Source organism: Furipterus horrens, unplaced genomic scaffold (assembly GCF_987537825.1).
Source record: "Furipterus horrens unplaced genomic scaffold, mFurHor1.1.pri manual_scaffold_5, whole genome shotgun sequence".
NCBI lineage: Eukaryota > Metazoa > Chordata > Mammalia > Chiroptera > Furipteridae > Furipterus > Furipterus horrens.
This window is the reverse complement of record NW_028327175.1, coordinates 163,039,639-163,057,215: the sequence shown is the minus strand read 5'-3', so window position 1 is coordinate 163,057,215 and position 17,577 is coordinate 163,039,639. Positions and strand designations below refer to the sequence as shown.

At 39.8% G+C, this 17,577-nt stretch overlaps 1 protein-coding gene and 1 pseudogene across 1 annotated transcript in view; both read left to right on the top strand.

Annotated features, from left to right (window-relative positions):
- Nucleotides 1–17,577, top strand: part of CFAP70 (cilia and flagella associated protein 70) — a 120,837-nt gene that overhangs the window by 76,246 nt on the left and 27,014 nt on the right. Inside the window, 4 exon segments of the mRNA XM_090278202.1 lie at nucleotides 8,608–8,766; nucleotides 9,395–9,516; nucleotides 11,356–11,508; nucleotides 11,997–12,158. Coding sequence (XP_090134328.1) covers nucleotides 8,608–8,766; nucleotides 9,395–9,516; nucleotides 11,356–11,508; nucleotides 11,997–12,158 — 596 coding nt within the window.
- On the top strand, nucleotides 6,765–7,224 carry LOC150010288 (cytochrome c oxidase assembly protein COX20, mitochondrial pseudogene; annotated as a pseudogene).

Below are 17,577 nucleotides of genomic sequence, written 5' to 3'. Positions count from 1 at the left end.
TATCACACTTTCTATTTCTCTGCTGTTGTAATATATCTTAATAACTGGTATATCAGCTTCTCTAATTTACTTGCTGTTTTTATACCTGACTTACCTATTCATGGGCTTTATTCATCTATATGATTTTATAGTGAGTTTATTAAGTACATAAAAATCCAGTTGAAAATTTTATTTGGACTAAATTATATTTATAGATTAATTTAGGGAAAATTAACATGTATATATTATTTAAATGCTTCCATCCAAGTATGTTAAGATCTCACCATTTACTCACATCATCTTCTATGTACTTTTAAAGTTTTAACATTTTCTTCAATGAGGCTCTGTTTAAGTAATTCATAGATATTTTATAGATTCCATTGCTATCATAATAGGATCTGATTTTAATTATATTTCTAGCTGTTTATTGCTGGCATTTTTTAGTATATGCTATTGATTTTATGGATTTTAGATTTCACTGTATCCTATTGTTTTTATTTTTTAAATTATATTTTATTGATTATGCTATTACAGTTGTCCCAGTTTTTTCTCCTTTGTCCCCCTCTACCCAGCAGCCCCCTCACTCCCTCAGGCAATCCCCACACCATTGTCCATGGGTCATGCATATATGTTCTTCGTGTTCTTTAGCTACTCTATTTCCTATGCTCTATTTTATATCTCCTTACTATTCTTTAACTACCAAGTTGTACTACTTAATCCCTTCACCTCTTTTACCCATTCCCCCAATGCCCCTCCCACCTGGCAACCATCAAAACGTTTTCTGTATCTATAATTCCGTTTCTGTTCTGCTAGTTTGTTGTTTTGTTTTTAGATTCAATTGTTGATAGCTGTGTATTTATTGTCATTTTACTGTTCATATTTTTTAAAGATTTATTTATTTATTTTTAGAGAAGGTAAGGAAGGGAAAAAGAGAGGAAGAGAAACAACAATGTGCAAGACAGGCATCAATTGGTTGTCCCTCACACACTCCATCTGGGGATGTGGCCTGCAACCCAGGCATGTGCCCCAACTGGGAATTGAACCAGCATCCTTTTGGTTTGCAGGCCAGCGCCCAATCCACTGAGCCACAACAGACAGCGCTATTGTTCATATTTTTGATCTTCTTTTTAAAGAAAACCCTTTAATATTTTATATAATAATGGCTTGGTGATGGTGAAATCCTTTAGCTTTTTCTTGTCTGGGAAGCTCTCTACCTGCCCTTTGATTCTAAATGGTAGTTTTGCTGGGTAATCTTGGTTTTAGGTTGTTGCTTTTCATGACTTTGAATATTTCTTGTCAATCCCTTCTAGCCTGCAAAGGGATTTGAGAAATCAGCTGACAATCTTATGGAACTCCCTTGTAGGTAAATAACTGCTTTCCTCTTGCTGCTTTTAAGATTCAGTCTTTGTCTTTAACATTTGGCATTTTAATTATAATGTGTCTTGGTGTGGGATTCTTTGGGTTCATTTTGTTTGGAAGTCTCTGTGCTTCCCGAACTTGTATGTCTATTTCCTTCACAAATTAGGGAAGTTTTCTTTAATTATTTTTTCAAATAGGTTTTTATTATTCTTGCTCTATTACAGTTTTCCTGATGTTCCCCCATTGCTCTCCTGTGCCCTGCCCACCCCCCTCTCCACAGTCAATCCCTACCCTCTGGTTGTCCATGTCCATGGGTCATTTATACCTGTTCTTTGACTAAGCCCTTCCCTGTATTTCACCCCTTATTTCCCTCTCACCTCCCCTCTGGTCACTGTGATAAGAAAGATTTTTAATTTCTTACTTTCTCTCTTCACCTTCTAGGACCCCCATGGTGTGAATATTGGTATGCGTATAGCTGTCGCAGAGGCTCCTTACACTATCCTCTTTTTTTTTTATTCTTTTTTCTTCTTGTTGTTCTGATTGGGTGTTCTTTGCTCTCTTATATTCCAAATTGCTTATTTGATTCTTTGTTCAATCCACTCTACTGCTTATTCCTGTAAATTTTTCTTCATTCCAGTTAGTGTATCCTTCATTTCTTAAAGTTTCCTTTTTATGGTTTCTATGTCCTTTTTTATGCTATTGTAGTTCTCTCTGAGTTCATCTGCTCTTCTCCTAAGTTTTTTGAGCATCCTAATAACTAGTGTTTCAAATTCTGTATCAAGTACCTTGCTTGTCTCCGTTTTGATTACTTTTTTTCTGGAGTTTTATTCTGTACTTTCATTTGGGCCATGTTTCTTTGTCTCCACATTTTGTCAGCCTTCCTATGTTTGCTTCTATGTATTAAATAGAGCTACTTTGTCTCCCAGGCTTGGTAGAGTGAACTAATATAGTAGGTGTCCTGTAGGTCTAGTGGCCCAACCTCCCCTGTCACCCAAGCTGGGTTCTCAAGGTGCACCCTCTCTTGTAGGTAAGCCTTGATTGCTGTTGGCAGATAAAAAGAAGGGATTTACCCAGGTCAGTCAGCTGCAAAGACTGTGACTACTGACCACTAACTTCTGACCAATGTGGAGGATCAGCTGTGCAGGAGCCCACTCCCCAAAGTAGGACTTACTTCATCATGGCTCTGGTGCCCGCTGAGTCCACCACTTGAATGTGACACTTGTGGAGGTGGTTGGGTGGTGGTGCTGTGATGTGGTCTATAGCTGTCCATTGGGTGCACAAGTTCTGGGGCTTCCTTGGAGGTGCAGGCCAAGGTCAGCCACCACCTGTGTTCTGTCTATGGCCACCTAGCATAAGCTACAAAATGATCTGCAGATGGCTGCTAATTGTGTTGTGCATGGAGGTCCCCCAGCAAGGTATGCTGTAAACCAAGGCCTGTTGCTGCTAGTGCCAGGCCTGGGGCCACTTAGGAAGAGGTACAGGGCTTACTGGGGCCAGATGCTGCTTTTTTGAGAGGATTTAAGACAATCTGAAGCATGAGCCAAATAGGCCATTTGTATGAAAAAGCCACAGGAAACAACTCAGGTGGGCCTGAAAGTTAGGTGGGGCGGAGCATCAGGGAATCACCAGTGTGAGCCTGTCTGCCTTCTCTGTGGGGTGGGGGCAGGTTTCAGAAAAGGAACAATAGCCTCTGCCAGCAGTTTTGTCTGCGAGAAAGCTTCCCTCCAGCTCTCGCCCTGATGCTAAACACTTCAGTTTGTCCCTATCTGCCTCTGGTGCCTTTCAGGCTGCTGCCCCAGTGTTGGAGCTCAGAGGGAGTGACTCTGAGTCAGTCCATGTATGGGCCCTTTAAGAGGAACTGCCAGGGAATCCAGCAGTTTCTCTCTTCCACAGCCTCAATCCCACTGGTATCTACAGCCAGAATTTTCGGGGACTTATCTTCCTGGCACTGGAATCCTGGGCTGGGGTGGGGTCTGTTGTGGGGCTGGGACCCCTTGCTCCCAAGATGGCCCTCCATATTTCTATCTGCCACACATGGGTGTGGGCCCAGCCCATTCTGTGTCTCCACCCCTCCTACCAGTCTTGATGTGGTTCCTTCTTTAATTCCACAGTTATAGGACTTACATTTAGCTCAATTTCTGGCAGTTCCAAATAATGGTTATTCTGTAGTTTAGTTGTAATTTTGATGTGACTGTGTGAGTAGGTGAACTGTATTTACCCAGACTGTTATCTTAGCTTTATCCTATGGTATATTATTGGTTTTAGACTTAACTTGTATGTGATAATCTCGTTTAACTCATTGATTCTAATAAATTATTAATTATATATATTTTTTACTTGAGTATGATTATCATTATCATCTGCCAATAATGACAGTGTTACCGTTTTCCTCCAAGTCCTCATACTACTCATGTCTTTTTATTATTTTCAATAATATGTTATACAGTCATGTGCTGCATAGCAATGCTTTGCTCAATGATAGACTGCATATACCATGGTGGTCCTATAGATGATCAGCTGAATTTCTTGTAAGAAATAGAAGGATATGTGGATCAGGAGGATTTTTTTCTCTGGTAGGAGCTATCTCTGTGGGGCTTAGCAATAGATTTCTTCTCACTCAGCACCTCAATTTTGAGAGCACAGATTACATCCCAATCAGTGAGCTACTGACCTGTTTTAGCATGGTGGAACCTGTCCTCCCAACTGCTACATATTCAGAAGGTGTTTCAGCCTCCCAGATATAACTTGATAGTCTTCAGAGAATGCTGCTGTAAATCCTTTGTTGAGGACCTAAGATCTTGTACATGGAGAAAATAGGTCTGCAGGGACTACCTTAATAAGTATTAAGTACCACTTTAGTAAAAACTTTCCATGGTAGTGTGGAGCTAAGCCAGTCCCTGTACTTTGGAAATGTTTTCAGGTTGTAATGATGAAAAGCATAGGTAAGTTATTTCTTCCATCAATTCAATGACAGAGAGAGCCCTAAAATAATAAAGGCCTGAATAGAAATCACTGCAATGAAGAATAGCCAAGAATAGAGAAAATTAATGAGACCAATAGGAGATTCTTTGAAAAGATCAATTAAATTCATAAATTTGATTAGAACAAAAGAAGATACATTGTACCAATATCAGGAATGAAAAGGGACACTACTGCTAATCTTACAGATATTAGATATAGATAAAGATAATAAGGGAAACTTTTTAACAACTTAATATCAACAAATTCTACAACTTAGATGAAGTGTAAATACCTTGACAGACATACAAAGCTTACTCAGAAAGAAAGAGAAAATATGAATAGCCTTATATCTCCTGTGGACATCAAATGTGTAATTAAAAACCTCTCACAAAGACACTCCAGTCCTACCCTCTTATGACCACAAGCATAGAAAATAGAAGAGGGAATACTTCCATTATTGAAGACTGAGAATACTTATCATCATGATATAAAAATCAGATAAGTCCATCCCAAGAAGAGTATACAAATAATACTGATGAACCTAGACACAAAAATTCTTAACTCAGGCCAAGATGGAGGCCTAGATAGACATGCTGAAGCTCCCTCCACAACTAAGAAAGAATACAACTATCTCAAAACTAGAGACAACCTGAAGTTCCAAAAAATCGAGCTGCATGGAAGTCTAAAAAAAAAAAGATATTAAGAAGAAATACTCATCCAGACAGTAAGAGGGGTGAAGCCAGGGCAGAGAAGAAGCAGTATGGCAGTGGCAGCAGTGGTGGCGGCAGCAGCGGTGGCAGCAGCAGCAGCAGTGGCAAACTGGAGGAAAGCGCAGTCGCAAGTTTTAAAAAGTAGAGAGGGATGCCTGGGGAGCACTCCCAGCACCAGACAAACTGTGCAGCTCATGGTCCCAGCACCAGGGAAAATAAAGCCTCATTGCTTCTGACTGTACAAACCATTAGGGGTTGGGGCAGAGGAAGAAACTGCAGGCCTTGCAGCAGAATCTGCTTGTTGAAAGGGCCCCCTGGTCCTAAAACATCCGCAGACCCACCCACTCTGGGAACAATGGCCAGGGCAACAGCTAGAGAGGCTCCAGTTCCATAGAGGAAGAAGGAGAAGTGCCCAGAAAAGGGGCAAGTGCTGAGCAAGCGACATTGTTCCCTGTCAGACCCCACCCCCATGTACAGCGCCACAACGTGGTAAAATGGTCTCTCCACACTGATGAATACCTAAGGCTCCACCCCTTACAATGTAACAGGTGTGACAGCTCTACTTAAGACACAGAGGCAAACACAGGAGTCTATCAAGATAAGGAGACAGAGAAATCTGGCCCAAAAGAGGGAACGGGTCAAGGTTTCAGTGATAGAACTAAGTGAAGAGGAGATTGCCAACTTAACAGATGAGGACATATCCAACCTAGCAGATTTAGAGTTCAAAACACTGGTGATAAAGATGCTTACAGGCTTCACAGTTATGCTTAAGAATGACAAATGCATAAGGGAAGAAGTGAAGGCTATGCTAAATGAAATAAAGGAAAATCTACACAAAACCAATGGTGAAGGGAAGGAAACTGGGATTCAAATAAATGATTTGGAATATAAGGAAGAAAAAAACAGTCAACCAGTACAGGAAGAGGAAATAAGAATTGAAAAAAATGAGAGGCTTAGAAACCTCTGGGACAACTTTAAGTGTGCCAACATTCAAACCATAGGGGTGCCAGAAGAAGAAGAGGAAGAGGAAGAAATTGAAAGCTTCTGTGAGAAAATAATAAAGGAAAACTTCCCAAATTTGGTAAAAGAAATAGACACATAAGTCCAGGAAGCACAGAGTCCCAAACAAGCTAGACTCAAAGAGGACCATACAAAGACACATCATAATTAAAATACCAAAGGTTCAAGATAGAGAGAGAGTCTTAAAAGCAGCAAGAGAAAAGCAGAGAGTTACCTGCGAAGGGGTGCCTGTAAGACTATCAGGTGACTTCTCAAAAGAAACTTTGTAGACAAGAAGTATTCAATGTGATAAAAAGCAAGGACTTACAACCAAGATTACTCTATCCAGCAAAGCTATGATTTAGAATGGGAGGGCAGATAAAGTGCTTCCCAGACTAGATAAAGCTAAAGGAGTTCATCATGGTCAAGCCATTATTACATGAAATGTTAAAGAGACTTACTTAAGAAAAAGATCAAAACTATGAACACTGAAATGACAACAAACTCACAACTATCAACAACTGAATCTAAAAAATAAAAACAAAATCTAACTAAGCAAACCAGAATAGGAACAGAATCATAAGCATGGGGATCATTTGGAGGGTTACCAGCTGGGAGGGGGAAGTAGGAGAAATGGTTAAATGGTGCAGGGATTAAGAAGCATAATTAGTCGGTACATATTAAGGATAAGTTAAGAATAATATAGAAAAGGGTGAAGCTAAAGAACTTATATGAACGACCCATGGACTTGAGCTAATGGGGGTGAAATTGTCAGAGGGAAGGAGGGTACTGGGCAGATGGGAGCAAAGGGAAAAGAATTGGGTCAACTGAAACAACATAATTTTTAAAATATACTTAAAAAAATTCTTACAGACTCATCCCATCGTTGCCTCACTGGAGCCTGGCGAGTCTGGGAAGGGGAAGCCCTTCAAGCTCCTAGGAATTTAGATGTCAAAAACATTCCCTGTGCCCTGGACTCAGTATTATATGGTTCCTTAGGGTTTGTTGTGGCTGGCCTTGTACATTTTTTGTAAACTAGTAGAATCAGAAGATCATGTGATGTTGGAGTAGGACGATTTATGGTGACTTTAGGATACTGGTTCCATTGTAGGTATAATTATCCAAAGCTATGAATCCAGGAAAGAGTCACCAGAGAAGGAGTTAAAAGTAAGATTTTATATGAAAGTACTCACTACAAAGCAATAGTAGCAACTGAAAAGGGTCTTTAGAATTGAAACCCAAATACAACTCACTGACATGAGTGTGAACAAAGCTGAGATCAACTGTGTAAAAAAACATATGTACTATATGAAGGCTTTCAATCAAGTAAATAAAGTATATGTTAAGTTGTAAAAAAAAAATTCTTAACAAATATTATCCTATCAATTTTAGCAATATATATAAAAGGTAATCTATCCAATCCATGTAGATTGTAAGTTTGGTTTCACATTTGAAATCAATGCAATTTACCACTAGAATGGCTAAAATTAAGAAGACTGAAGATTGATCAAGTTATGGAAAGGATGTCGAGTTACTGTGATTCTCAAACATTTCTGGTGGGAACGCCAAATGGTATAACCAGGAATTTTTCTTTTTATCTTTAATTAAATTATTGGGTGACCCTGGGTAATAAAATTATATGTTTTGTGAGAAATGCTCACAATAAAACACCTATTTTTCAAAGCCATATCTTTTGCTCTAGCTGAGTGAGCTCTTCTGATTTGGAGCCAGCTGGCACTGCTCATTAACTACCTGGCCTTGCTTTTTATTTTTATTCATCTGTGTTTGCTTGAGAGGCAGCAGGCATGTTAAGGGCTTCAGCAAAGTATTTAACTTCTGTGTGATTCACCTGGTTTAAAAGAGCATAATAAATAAAATGTGTGAAAAATAAACAAGATTATAATTAAAATCCTTAGTATAATATCTGGCATAGAGTCATGATCTAATACAGCTACTTTTATATTATTATTATTATTAAACACCAAGATAAGATTATTACAGTTCCTTTCTTCAGGGATTTTAATATTACCTTAAAATATATTAGCCCTGGCTGGTGTGGCTCAGTGGATTGAGTGCTGGCCTGTGAACCAAAGGGTCACCAGTTTGATTCCCCATCAGGGCACATGCCTGGGTTGTGGGCCAGCCCCTGCCCCCTCTTCCCAGTTGGGGGTATGAGAGAGGCAACAAGGCAAAGTATCTGACACATTGATGTTTCTCTCCCTCTCTTTCTCCCTCCCTTTCCATCGCTCTAAAAATAATAAAATCTTTAAAATATATATATATATTAATCTTTTCACCTGGATTTTTGAGATTCTGGGGAAGTAACTTTTATAATAAGTATCTGTTTGAGGTTATCATGACTTGGGCTAGCAACAGGGATGAACTAGGAGTTATAGTGGCAGAAGCTGTACTATCATTTTAGCTTGTACTCTTTAAATTAATCAGAAATGTAAAAAGTGCAAAACAAATCTGTTCATGTAATCTTTCAGGAATATGCCTTATACTTTGAAAATTGATTGTATTTTATCTTTTGTAATAACCATTTAATATTCAAGGTAGGAAAAGGTGTGTTTTTCTCATTAAAATTTAATCTATTTAGAACCAGGAGCTCCATTATCCATTCTAGATGAATTTCTTGAAGAATCTTCCAGACTGCAGTCATATTCACAAGAACCAATTTTGTCTGGACCATCTCAGGATCCAACAATCAGCCAAAAACCATCCAACCCAATTGTCAAGGAGATACCAGCAAAAGGAGGTGATTAGGAATAAAGATTTCTAATTGAAAGAGACTAGAAAAAGATGAAAACTCCTATAGTTACCAGAATGGCAATTTTAACTTGTTTGAAATTGATTATAGTTTAGCTGTCATTTTGTCTAAGTACCTACATGTGAGGCTAGGGCTCTGAAATCCACATTTAGTAATACAACTCTTTGTTTTTTTTTAATTTTTATAAAAATTTATTTGAACCAAAACTGATGACATGCTGGGAAGAAAGATCTCAAATGCTCCAGACTCTTTCAATAGACAAGGATTTATATTTAGCTCAGAAAAGTAGCCAACTACAGATCTATGATTTTCTAACAATGATTCTTCATTTTTAGAATAGCTATAGATTGTGTTTCACATTCAGGAAGATCCAAATACTTTTTAAAATCCTTCCACTTGGTTGTGACTTACATTTGGAACCACTAGTAGACTAATCTTAAGAACCGTTGAGACCTCCTCTTTGGGGACCATCGGTATAGAGCGACTTATTCCTTTCCAGATTATAATCTCTCTCATATATTAGAGTAGAATACCTTCCCTGCTACATTAGTGTGCCTGAGCTTCGTATGTATTTTTCCTTTACACCTAATCATCTATTCTTTGAATATATTTTCAGAAGCATCAAAATGTCAAGATTCATCGACTTTTCTGCCTCCTACCACTCAGAGTGTTTCCCAGCCTTCTACCACCATCTTCATGGAGACCGTACGCTTTTTGATGAAAGTCAAAGCTGTGCAGGTCAGACTATTTGAAAAAGAGCAAGTTAGTGGAAAAATTTTAATGAACTACTTATTCTATTTGTAATGGTATCTTTGCAAGCTAAAATGTGTTTGACACAGAAATGAAATACGTTTTAGAGAGCACACTGTAAATCCAATGAGATGAGCATTCAGGTATGAACCACTCTCTGTAGAGTGCATCAGAAGACCTCGCTACAAGTCTGCTCCCTGTAGAATATCACAGAGTAAATTCAGACTCTGAGTCTTATGTAAACTGATGTCACTTTATTATGGGAACTCTGGAGCCTAATCATTCCCTTATTCCTTTTCATGTTCTGAACCAATAGGAACAGATACACAGTGCTAAATGGGGGGATAAAAATATTAAAATTTTTTACTGGTAAAACAGGGCTGGAGACATGATTTGTTCCAGGTTTGACTTACCCATGGTGTCACAGGTGGAACAGCTGGAGAATGGCAGCTTTCTCCCAGGGAAGAGCATCCTAGGAAGTCTATCTACCACATGGGAAACAAGAAGTAGGAGAGAGAGCACAATTCAGGAGCCAAGAGAGTTGGCCCTGATCCTGCATTGTGCATGCTCCACTTTGTGTGAGAAAGTTCAAGGAAGGGCAAGAATGATGAGTTGGGTGGGAGTGGGCCACATTAATCTTTCCCAATAGAGAAACAGGCTCTCTGTCTCCCTCCTGCCCATGTCAAAGAGCCAGAATGAAGGTAGAGGGAACAGCTGCAGAGCCTCCCCCAGTATTTCCTAAGAAGGTCTGTTAGTGGAATTTTCTATATTAAAGGCTGAGATAGGAACAGAGAGGAAAGAAAAGGTTCCCCCTTTGCTTAGGAAGTACATGTGACTTTGTCAAATTTGCAGGCCATGTTTAGTATAAAAAATAAAGAGTAGTTCTAAGTATAAAATTGATGAACATAAGAAATGTTTGAGTGTGTGTCAGAAAGACACATTGTTTCCAAGATCCCGAGTCTAGAATTTTAGAAAGAGAGGTTTTGCCTCACTTTAAGCTTCCTTAAAATTCGTCGTCGTTGGCAGCCGTCCGTCTCGAGAAACGATGGTGTAGCTTCTTAAGAGTCTATCTGCACCGCCGAGAATGGCTGTGCAGTCCGACTCGGGAGTGACACGGTATCTGTCTCCTCCCGTGTTGAATCGACATCTTGCGATGTCGCTGGAGTGTCCTCTCCAGTGAAGCTGAAGCTACAGAGCCTGGGCAGGGTGATATGGAGGGTCTGCTGTTGCCCATGCAGCAGACCCCCCCTCTCTTCGCAGCTGAAGGATCCAAGGGAAAGACGGAGTCAATACAGCTTGGCTTCAGGTGCACCGCAGGAGTTACCGGTGTTGACTACAACGTCAAACCGCCTTAGGGACTCCGGCTCCGGATTTTCTGTCGGGGTTTACTCCCCTAGCCTTTCCCCTGAAGAGGTATGCCGCAAGGCAGCGGAGGTTTTTTGGAATCAGAGTTTTCCTTAAAATTACAGCTGCCTAAAAAGGTTATCTCCTGTGTAAATGTAAATGAAGTGTCTTTGTCTGCTGCATAACAAATACAGGTTAAAACCTATCTAGTATGATGGCCAGCAAGATAGCATTGTGTGATACTGCCAATTATTCACTTGGAAAAAATATACATTTGGTGACTAAGTGAATAGCTGGTAATGGATCCATGATGTGCTGGACATTTGGAATTCACCTCTAACCTTTTGAAGTTGATAACCTCTTAATTCTATAATATGGTCCTTATTACTTATTATCAGAAACAGAATCTTCAACCATAAGAGCCATGGAAGTGACACAATGCAGCCATTTTTGTGTTCCTTATAATCTGATTTTTCCTTGCAGTATGTGCACAGAGTGCTAGCACATGAGCTGTTATGCCCGCAAGGAGGCCCCAGCTGTGAGTACTATTTGGTGCTGACTCAGACACACCTTCTCAAGAAGGACTTTGCCAAAGCAGAGGAATACCTTCAACAGGCAGCCCAGATGGACTACCTGGTAATAACTTTTGCTAAAGCCTCTTGAGGTTAGTTTGGAGAAGGGGTGAGCAGGATTTCTTAAAGGTGGCAATGCCATATCCCAGGTAGATTTCTGGTTACCAGAGGTGGGGGTCATCAGTTGTCAGTTAACTCATCTATTTCCTTCCGTTTGTTTTTCTTAAGCAATCATGAGTTTTGCAAAGGGCAAAGAAAAGATAAGGACAGCTCTTCAGCTTATAGTTAATCTATTTCAGCAGATAGTATATCTACTTCTATTTTTCTCATTGTGAACACTATCATCATTATGTTTGAATGTTTTTCTTAATTTTACCCCAAATACAAAAATGTAAGAATGCAAGAAAGAAATGAGAGGACTGACCTCTTTTAATTGAGTGCTATTAGAAAAAGAAAGCAAACTTAATCTAAATTTAATGGTTAAACAAAGCTCAGCAATGTACTTTAAAATACCACCTCATCCCCTGTACTGCTTGTTCTTCATTTTTTCAGAACCCTAATGTCTGGGCTTTGAAGGGCCATCTTTATTTTCTGAGTGGAAATCATTCTGATGCCAAGGCATGCTATGAGAGAACTGTTAGTTTTGTGGTGGATGCTTCTGAGATGCACTTCGTCTTCCTGCGACTGGGGCACATCTATCTGGAAGAGAAAGAGGTGAGGGATAGAGAATGGGGAGTAATCATGTAAATCAGGTCATGGTCTGGGACCTGACTGTAGTCAAGTATTAACATCCATGTGTGACTATAGTCAAGTATTAACATCATGGGGACTAAAAATAGTAGTATGATAATGGCATTTTTATATAGAAAAAAAAAGTGACTTGCCCAACATTAGATAACCAGTAATTAATAGAAATAGGATTTAAATACAGGTAGTATCATATTAGTCTGTGGTTTTAAACATTATACTAAAAAGTTATTAAAAATTCAATAAATTTTATTTTAGCTATAATTTTAGCTAATCTTCTTTATTAGTAGTAGTAGAAATATCCTTAGCTTGCCCTAACTAATGAAAGAGTCATGGGCTTCAAAATAAGTTCTCCAAACTTCCTTCTGAATACAGAGGATTGTATTTAATTCAGCTGAGGCTAACCCCGTTTCACAGGGCACTCCAACCTGATTAGCAATTTCTCTCCATATTTTATGAAATGCCCCAATGCCTTCTAAAGGAAATCTTCTGTCATGGAAAATTTGAAATACACATAAAGTAAACAGAGTAAAAGAATGAACCAACTTGGACCAATTGTCCCACTTCAATAATTATCAACATTCTCCCAAAGGCCTTTTGATTGCATGCTCTTGTTTTGACTTTATTTCATTCCCTACGCCCTAGAACACCTAGTTTTCTTTATATTTAAAGTAAAATAACAGCAACAAGAAGTTATGATGCCAAGATCCAGCCGAGATGGCAGTGTAGGCAGACATGGCTCACCTCTTTGCATAACTACATTAAAATTACAACTAAAATATAGGACGAGCATGACTCAGAGCCATGAGAAATTGAGTTGACTGGAAGTTTGACAACTATGGAATTAAAGAAACCACATCCATCAAGATGGGTAGGAGTGTTACAGAACCCCTGGGCTGCTCCAATTGAAAACAAACCCATGGGTTCTTTAATTAGGGGTCCGATTGCCCGCCGCCAAAATTACAACTCTGAATATTATATTTGAGTGAAAAGAAAATTGTTTATTTAACAGTTACACATATCCTTGCCTCCCCTCTACCAAACCTAACCAGTTTTAGGGGGATCAGAAACACCGTTTCCCTACTTCCTAGGCACAGTTCAGCTTTACCGGCAGCTGCCAATCACTCAATCTGATTGGGGAGGTCCTTTCTGTGCTGTGGTGTCCTCCAGCTCTCAATGCAGGACCACCTGGATTCTCAGCCTCCTTGCAAACTGCCTTCTTTCTGTAAACCGCGTGGATCTCCTCTCCTTCTCCAGAGCACCTCTGCGAACACTCACCAGCGAGGGAGACAGCCCCCGAGCGTGCCCGCCCTAAAGTGTTCGCAGCTGCCTATATATCCCTGACTGCGTCCTCTGATGCAGTGGGTGTTGCCAATAGTTCTGACCATTGGCAGAACCCCACGTAGGCTCTGTGTGCTTTCCATACCATCACCTGGTTCAAGACTCCTCCCATCCACCTGAGGCTTTGGATGCATTAAAGCAATTTACATAATGAAAGACACTGACCATCAGCCTCAGGCATGTGGAGGCATTCTGAAAGCTGCTTCCTTCTCCCCATCCCTCAGCCACAAACTCAGGATTTTTGGACTCCCCTGTTTCTGTAACAGGAGGAGTGCAGTCACGGAACAGGCTGGTTCCACACCCACATGTGGTGAATAAAAATTCAGGAGGGATATCTTGGGAGTGAGGAGTCCCAGCCCCACACCAATCTCCCCAGCCCAGGGTTCCAGTGACAGGAAGGTAAGTCCCAACAACTTCTGGCTGCAAAACCATCAGGGATTGAGTCAGTGGAAGAAACTGCTTGAGCCCCAAGCAGTTCCTCTTAAAGAACCCACAAATGGACTCACCTATTCAAACTCACTCCCTCTGAGCTCCAGCACCAGGGTAGCAGCTTGAAAGGCACCAATGGTATACAGGGAGGAACTGAAGTATCTTGCACTGGGGCAAGCAGAGGCTGTTGTCTCTTTTATGGGCCCTTCCACCGCAGAGCCAGTGGGCTAATGCAATGTCTGAGACTCCATCAACCTGGCTAACTGTGAACCACCCAACTTATGGGCCCACCCAAGCTGCTTTTCCATATGAATGGCTGATCTTGGCACCTGCTTAACAACTTTTTAAATCCTATCAAACAAGCAACAGCTGGCCTCAATGAACTCAAGGCCTGGCACTACCATGAGAAGACAGCTTAGATCCACAGCTTGGCCTTGCCTGGGAATCTCCAAGTTCTGCACAATTAGCCGCCATTTCAGATTGCTTTATAGCTCAGGCAGGGTGCCCTGAGGAAAACACAGGTGGCAGCTGACCTTTTTCTGCACCATCTGGGAAACTCCAGGGCCTGCACACTCAGTGAACAGTTACAGAGCACATTGGAGCACCACCACCCTGCCCTGCACAGCTGATCAACCATAGAAGGCAGAGGCTGGTGCTCAGTGGTCACAGCCAGTCCTTGAAGCTGACTGGCCTGGGTAAACCCCTCCCATTGATCTGCCAACAGCAACCAAGGCTCAACTACAAGAGGGGGGTGTACTCAGCCCACATGAAGGGTGCACCTGGAGTACCCAGCTTGGGGATAGGGGAGGCTGTGGCACTGGACCCTACAGGATACCTACTACATTAGGACATACTACTAAGACATGGCAAAGCAGCTCTCCCCAATACACAGAAACAAACAAAGGGAGGCTGCCAAATTGAGGAGGCAAAGAAATATGGCCCAAATGAAAGAACAGAACAAAATCTCAGAAAAAGAACTAAATGAAACAGAGATAGCCAACCTATCACATGCAGAATTCAAAACACTGGTTATAAGGATACTCAGAGAAAATAATTGAGTATGGCTACAAAATAAAGGAAGAAGTGAAGGTTATACAAAGTAAAATAAAGGAAAATATACAGGGAACCAACAGTGATGGATAGGAACTGGGATCCAAATTAAAGATTTGGAACAAAAGGAAGAAATAAACATTCATCCAGGATAGAAAGAAGAAACAAGAATTGAAAAAATCAAGGAGAGGGTTAGGAACCTCTGAGACAACTTTAAAAGTACCAACATCCAAATCATAGCAGTGCCAGAAGGAGAGAGCAAGAAATTGAAAATTTATTTGAACAAATAAAGAAATTTTCCAATCTGGAGAAGGAACTAGACATAAACGTCCAAGAAGCACAAAGAACCCCAAACAAGTTGGACTCAAAGAGAACCACACCGAGAAACATCATAATTAAAATGCCAATGGTTAAATAAAGATAAAGAGAGAGTCTTAAAAACAACAAGAGAAAAGAGAGCTACCTACAATGGGATTCCCCTAAGACTATAAGCTGATTTCTCAAGAGAAACTCTGCAGGACAGAAGAGACTGGCAAGAAGTATGTATTCAAAGTGATGAAAAGCAAGGACTTACAACCAAGATTTCTCTATCCAGCAAAGCTATCATTTAGAATTGAAGGGCAGGTAAAGGGCTTCCCAGACAAGGTAAAGCTAAAGGAGTTCATCATCACCATTATTACATGAAATGTTAAAGGGACTTACTTAAGAAAAAGAAGATCAAAACTATAACCATTAAAGTGACAACAAAATCACAACTATCAACAACTGAATCTAAAAAAATAAAAACAAAACAACAACATACTAAGCAAACAATCAGACCAGGAACAGAATCACAGATATGGAGGTCATATGGAGGGTTTCAGCAGGGAGAGGGGAAGGAGAATTGGGGACATAGTTCAGGGATCAAGAAGTATAATTGGCAGGAACAAAATAGACAGGGGGATGTTAAGAATAGTATAGGAAAGGGTGAAACCAAGAACTTACCTGCATGACCCATGGATGTGAACTAAGGGGAGTGGGATTGCTGGAGGGAATGGGGGTACTGGGCAGAGGACAAAGGGAAAAACTGGGACAGTTGTAACAACATAATAAAATATACTTTAAAAAGTTACAGTGCCTTATAATTTAAGTAGGAAAGCTCACATAGTCTTGAAAGGAAAAATTACAGTGACATAAATAATAAAAAGCTTTCTAATATCACGGCAAGTTGCATCTTCACAGAGCTACTGACTTATTCAGTCACTATGCAAGGAATTCATAGGTTATTTGCTGTGGCTCAGCTGTAGTTCCATCTCTCACATGGAAGATACAAGACAAGAAGTGGTCCTTTGAGGCTTACTACTTTCTTTTTCTTTTTCTGGTTTTCATAAATGTCTCCTGTACTACTGAAATTTTCTAAAATGTTTTACAAGGGAACAAACTCTCAGAATAATGAGTTTATATCAAGTATATTCCTTAATTCAGACATTCTGTATGTCAGCCTACCACATGATGTCACTTTTAAGTGAAAGGGTGTAATCTGTAAAGTCTTGGTGGAATTCAAATAATCACTGTGGTCATCCAGAACTTTCTGTGTAACTCCTTGCCTCAACTCTTAAAGAGACTATAAATGTCTCTTCCCTTTAATTTAGTCTATCCTCCTCCACTCACAAGCCTTCTTGTAATAGTTCCCTGAAAATAGACATGAAATACAATTCAAGTTCAGAATAGCCAACACATTTAAAGAAGAACAAAAGTGGAGGACTGACCCACCATCTAACTGCAAGACTCAGTATAAACTACAACAATAATCAAGACAGTGTGGTATTGGTTAAAGAACAGGCTAATAGATCAATGGATCAGAATAGAGAGCCCAGGAATAGACCCACATAAATATAGTCAACTGATCTTTGACAGAGGAGCAAAGGCAATACAGTGGAGCAAAAAAAATCTTTTCAACAAATGGTGGTGGAACAACTGGACATCCATATACAAAAAAAAAAAAAAGACTCCAGACACAGACCTTACACCTTTAAAAATTAATTCAAAATGGATCATAGAATTAAATGTAAAATGCAAAACTCTAAAACTCCTAAAAGATAATGTAGAAGAAAACCTATATGACTTTGGGAATAGTGCTGACTTTTTAGGTACAAGAACAAAGGCATGATCCGTGAAAGAAAGTATTGGTAAGTTAGACTCATTGAAATGAAAAACTTATGTTCTGCAAAAGACAGCGTGAAAAGAATGAGAAGACAAACTACAAACTGGGAGAAAATATTTGCAATAGACATCTGATAAAGGACTGCTATCTAAATTATACATAAAACTCTTAAAACTCAACAATAAGAAAACAGTCTGATTTAAAAATGGATCAAAGACCTTACCAGATACCTCACCAAAGAAGATATAGAGATGGCATATAAGCATAGGAGAAGATTCTCCATGTCATATGTCATCATAGAAATGCAAATTAAAGCAACAATGAGATACCACTACACACCAAAATCTGGCCAAAATCTAGAACACTGACTATATCAAATGCTGACAAGGATGTGGAGCAACAGGAACTCTTACTTATTGCTGG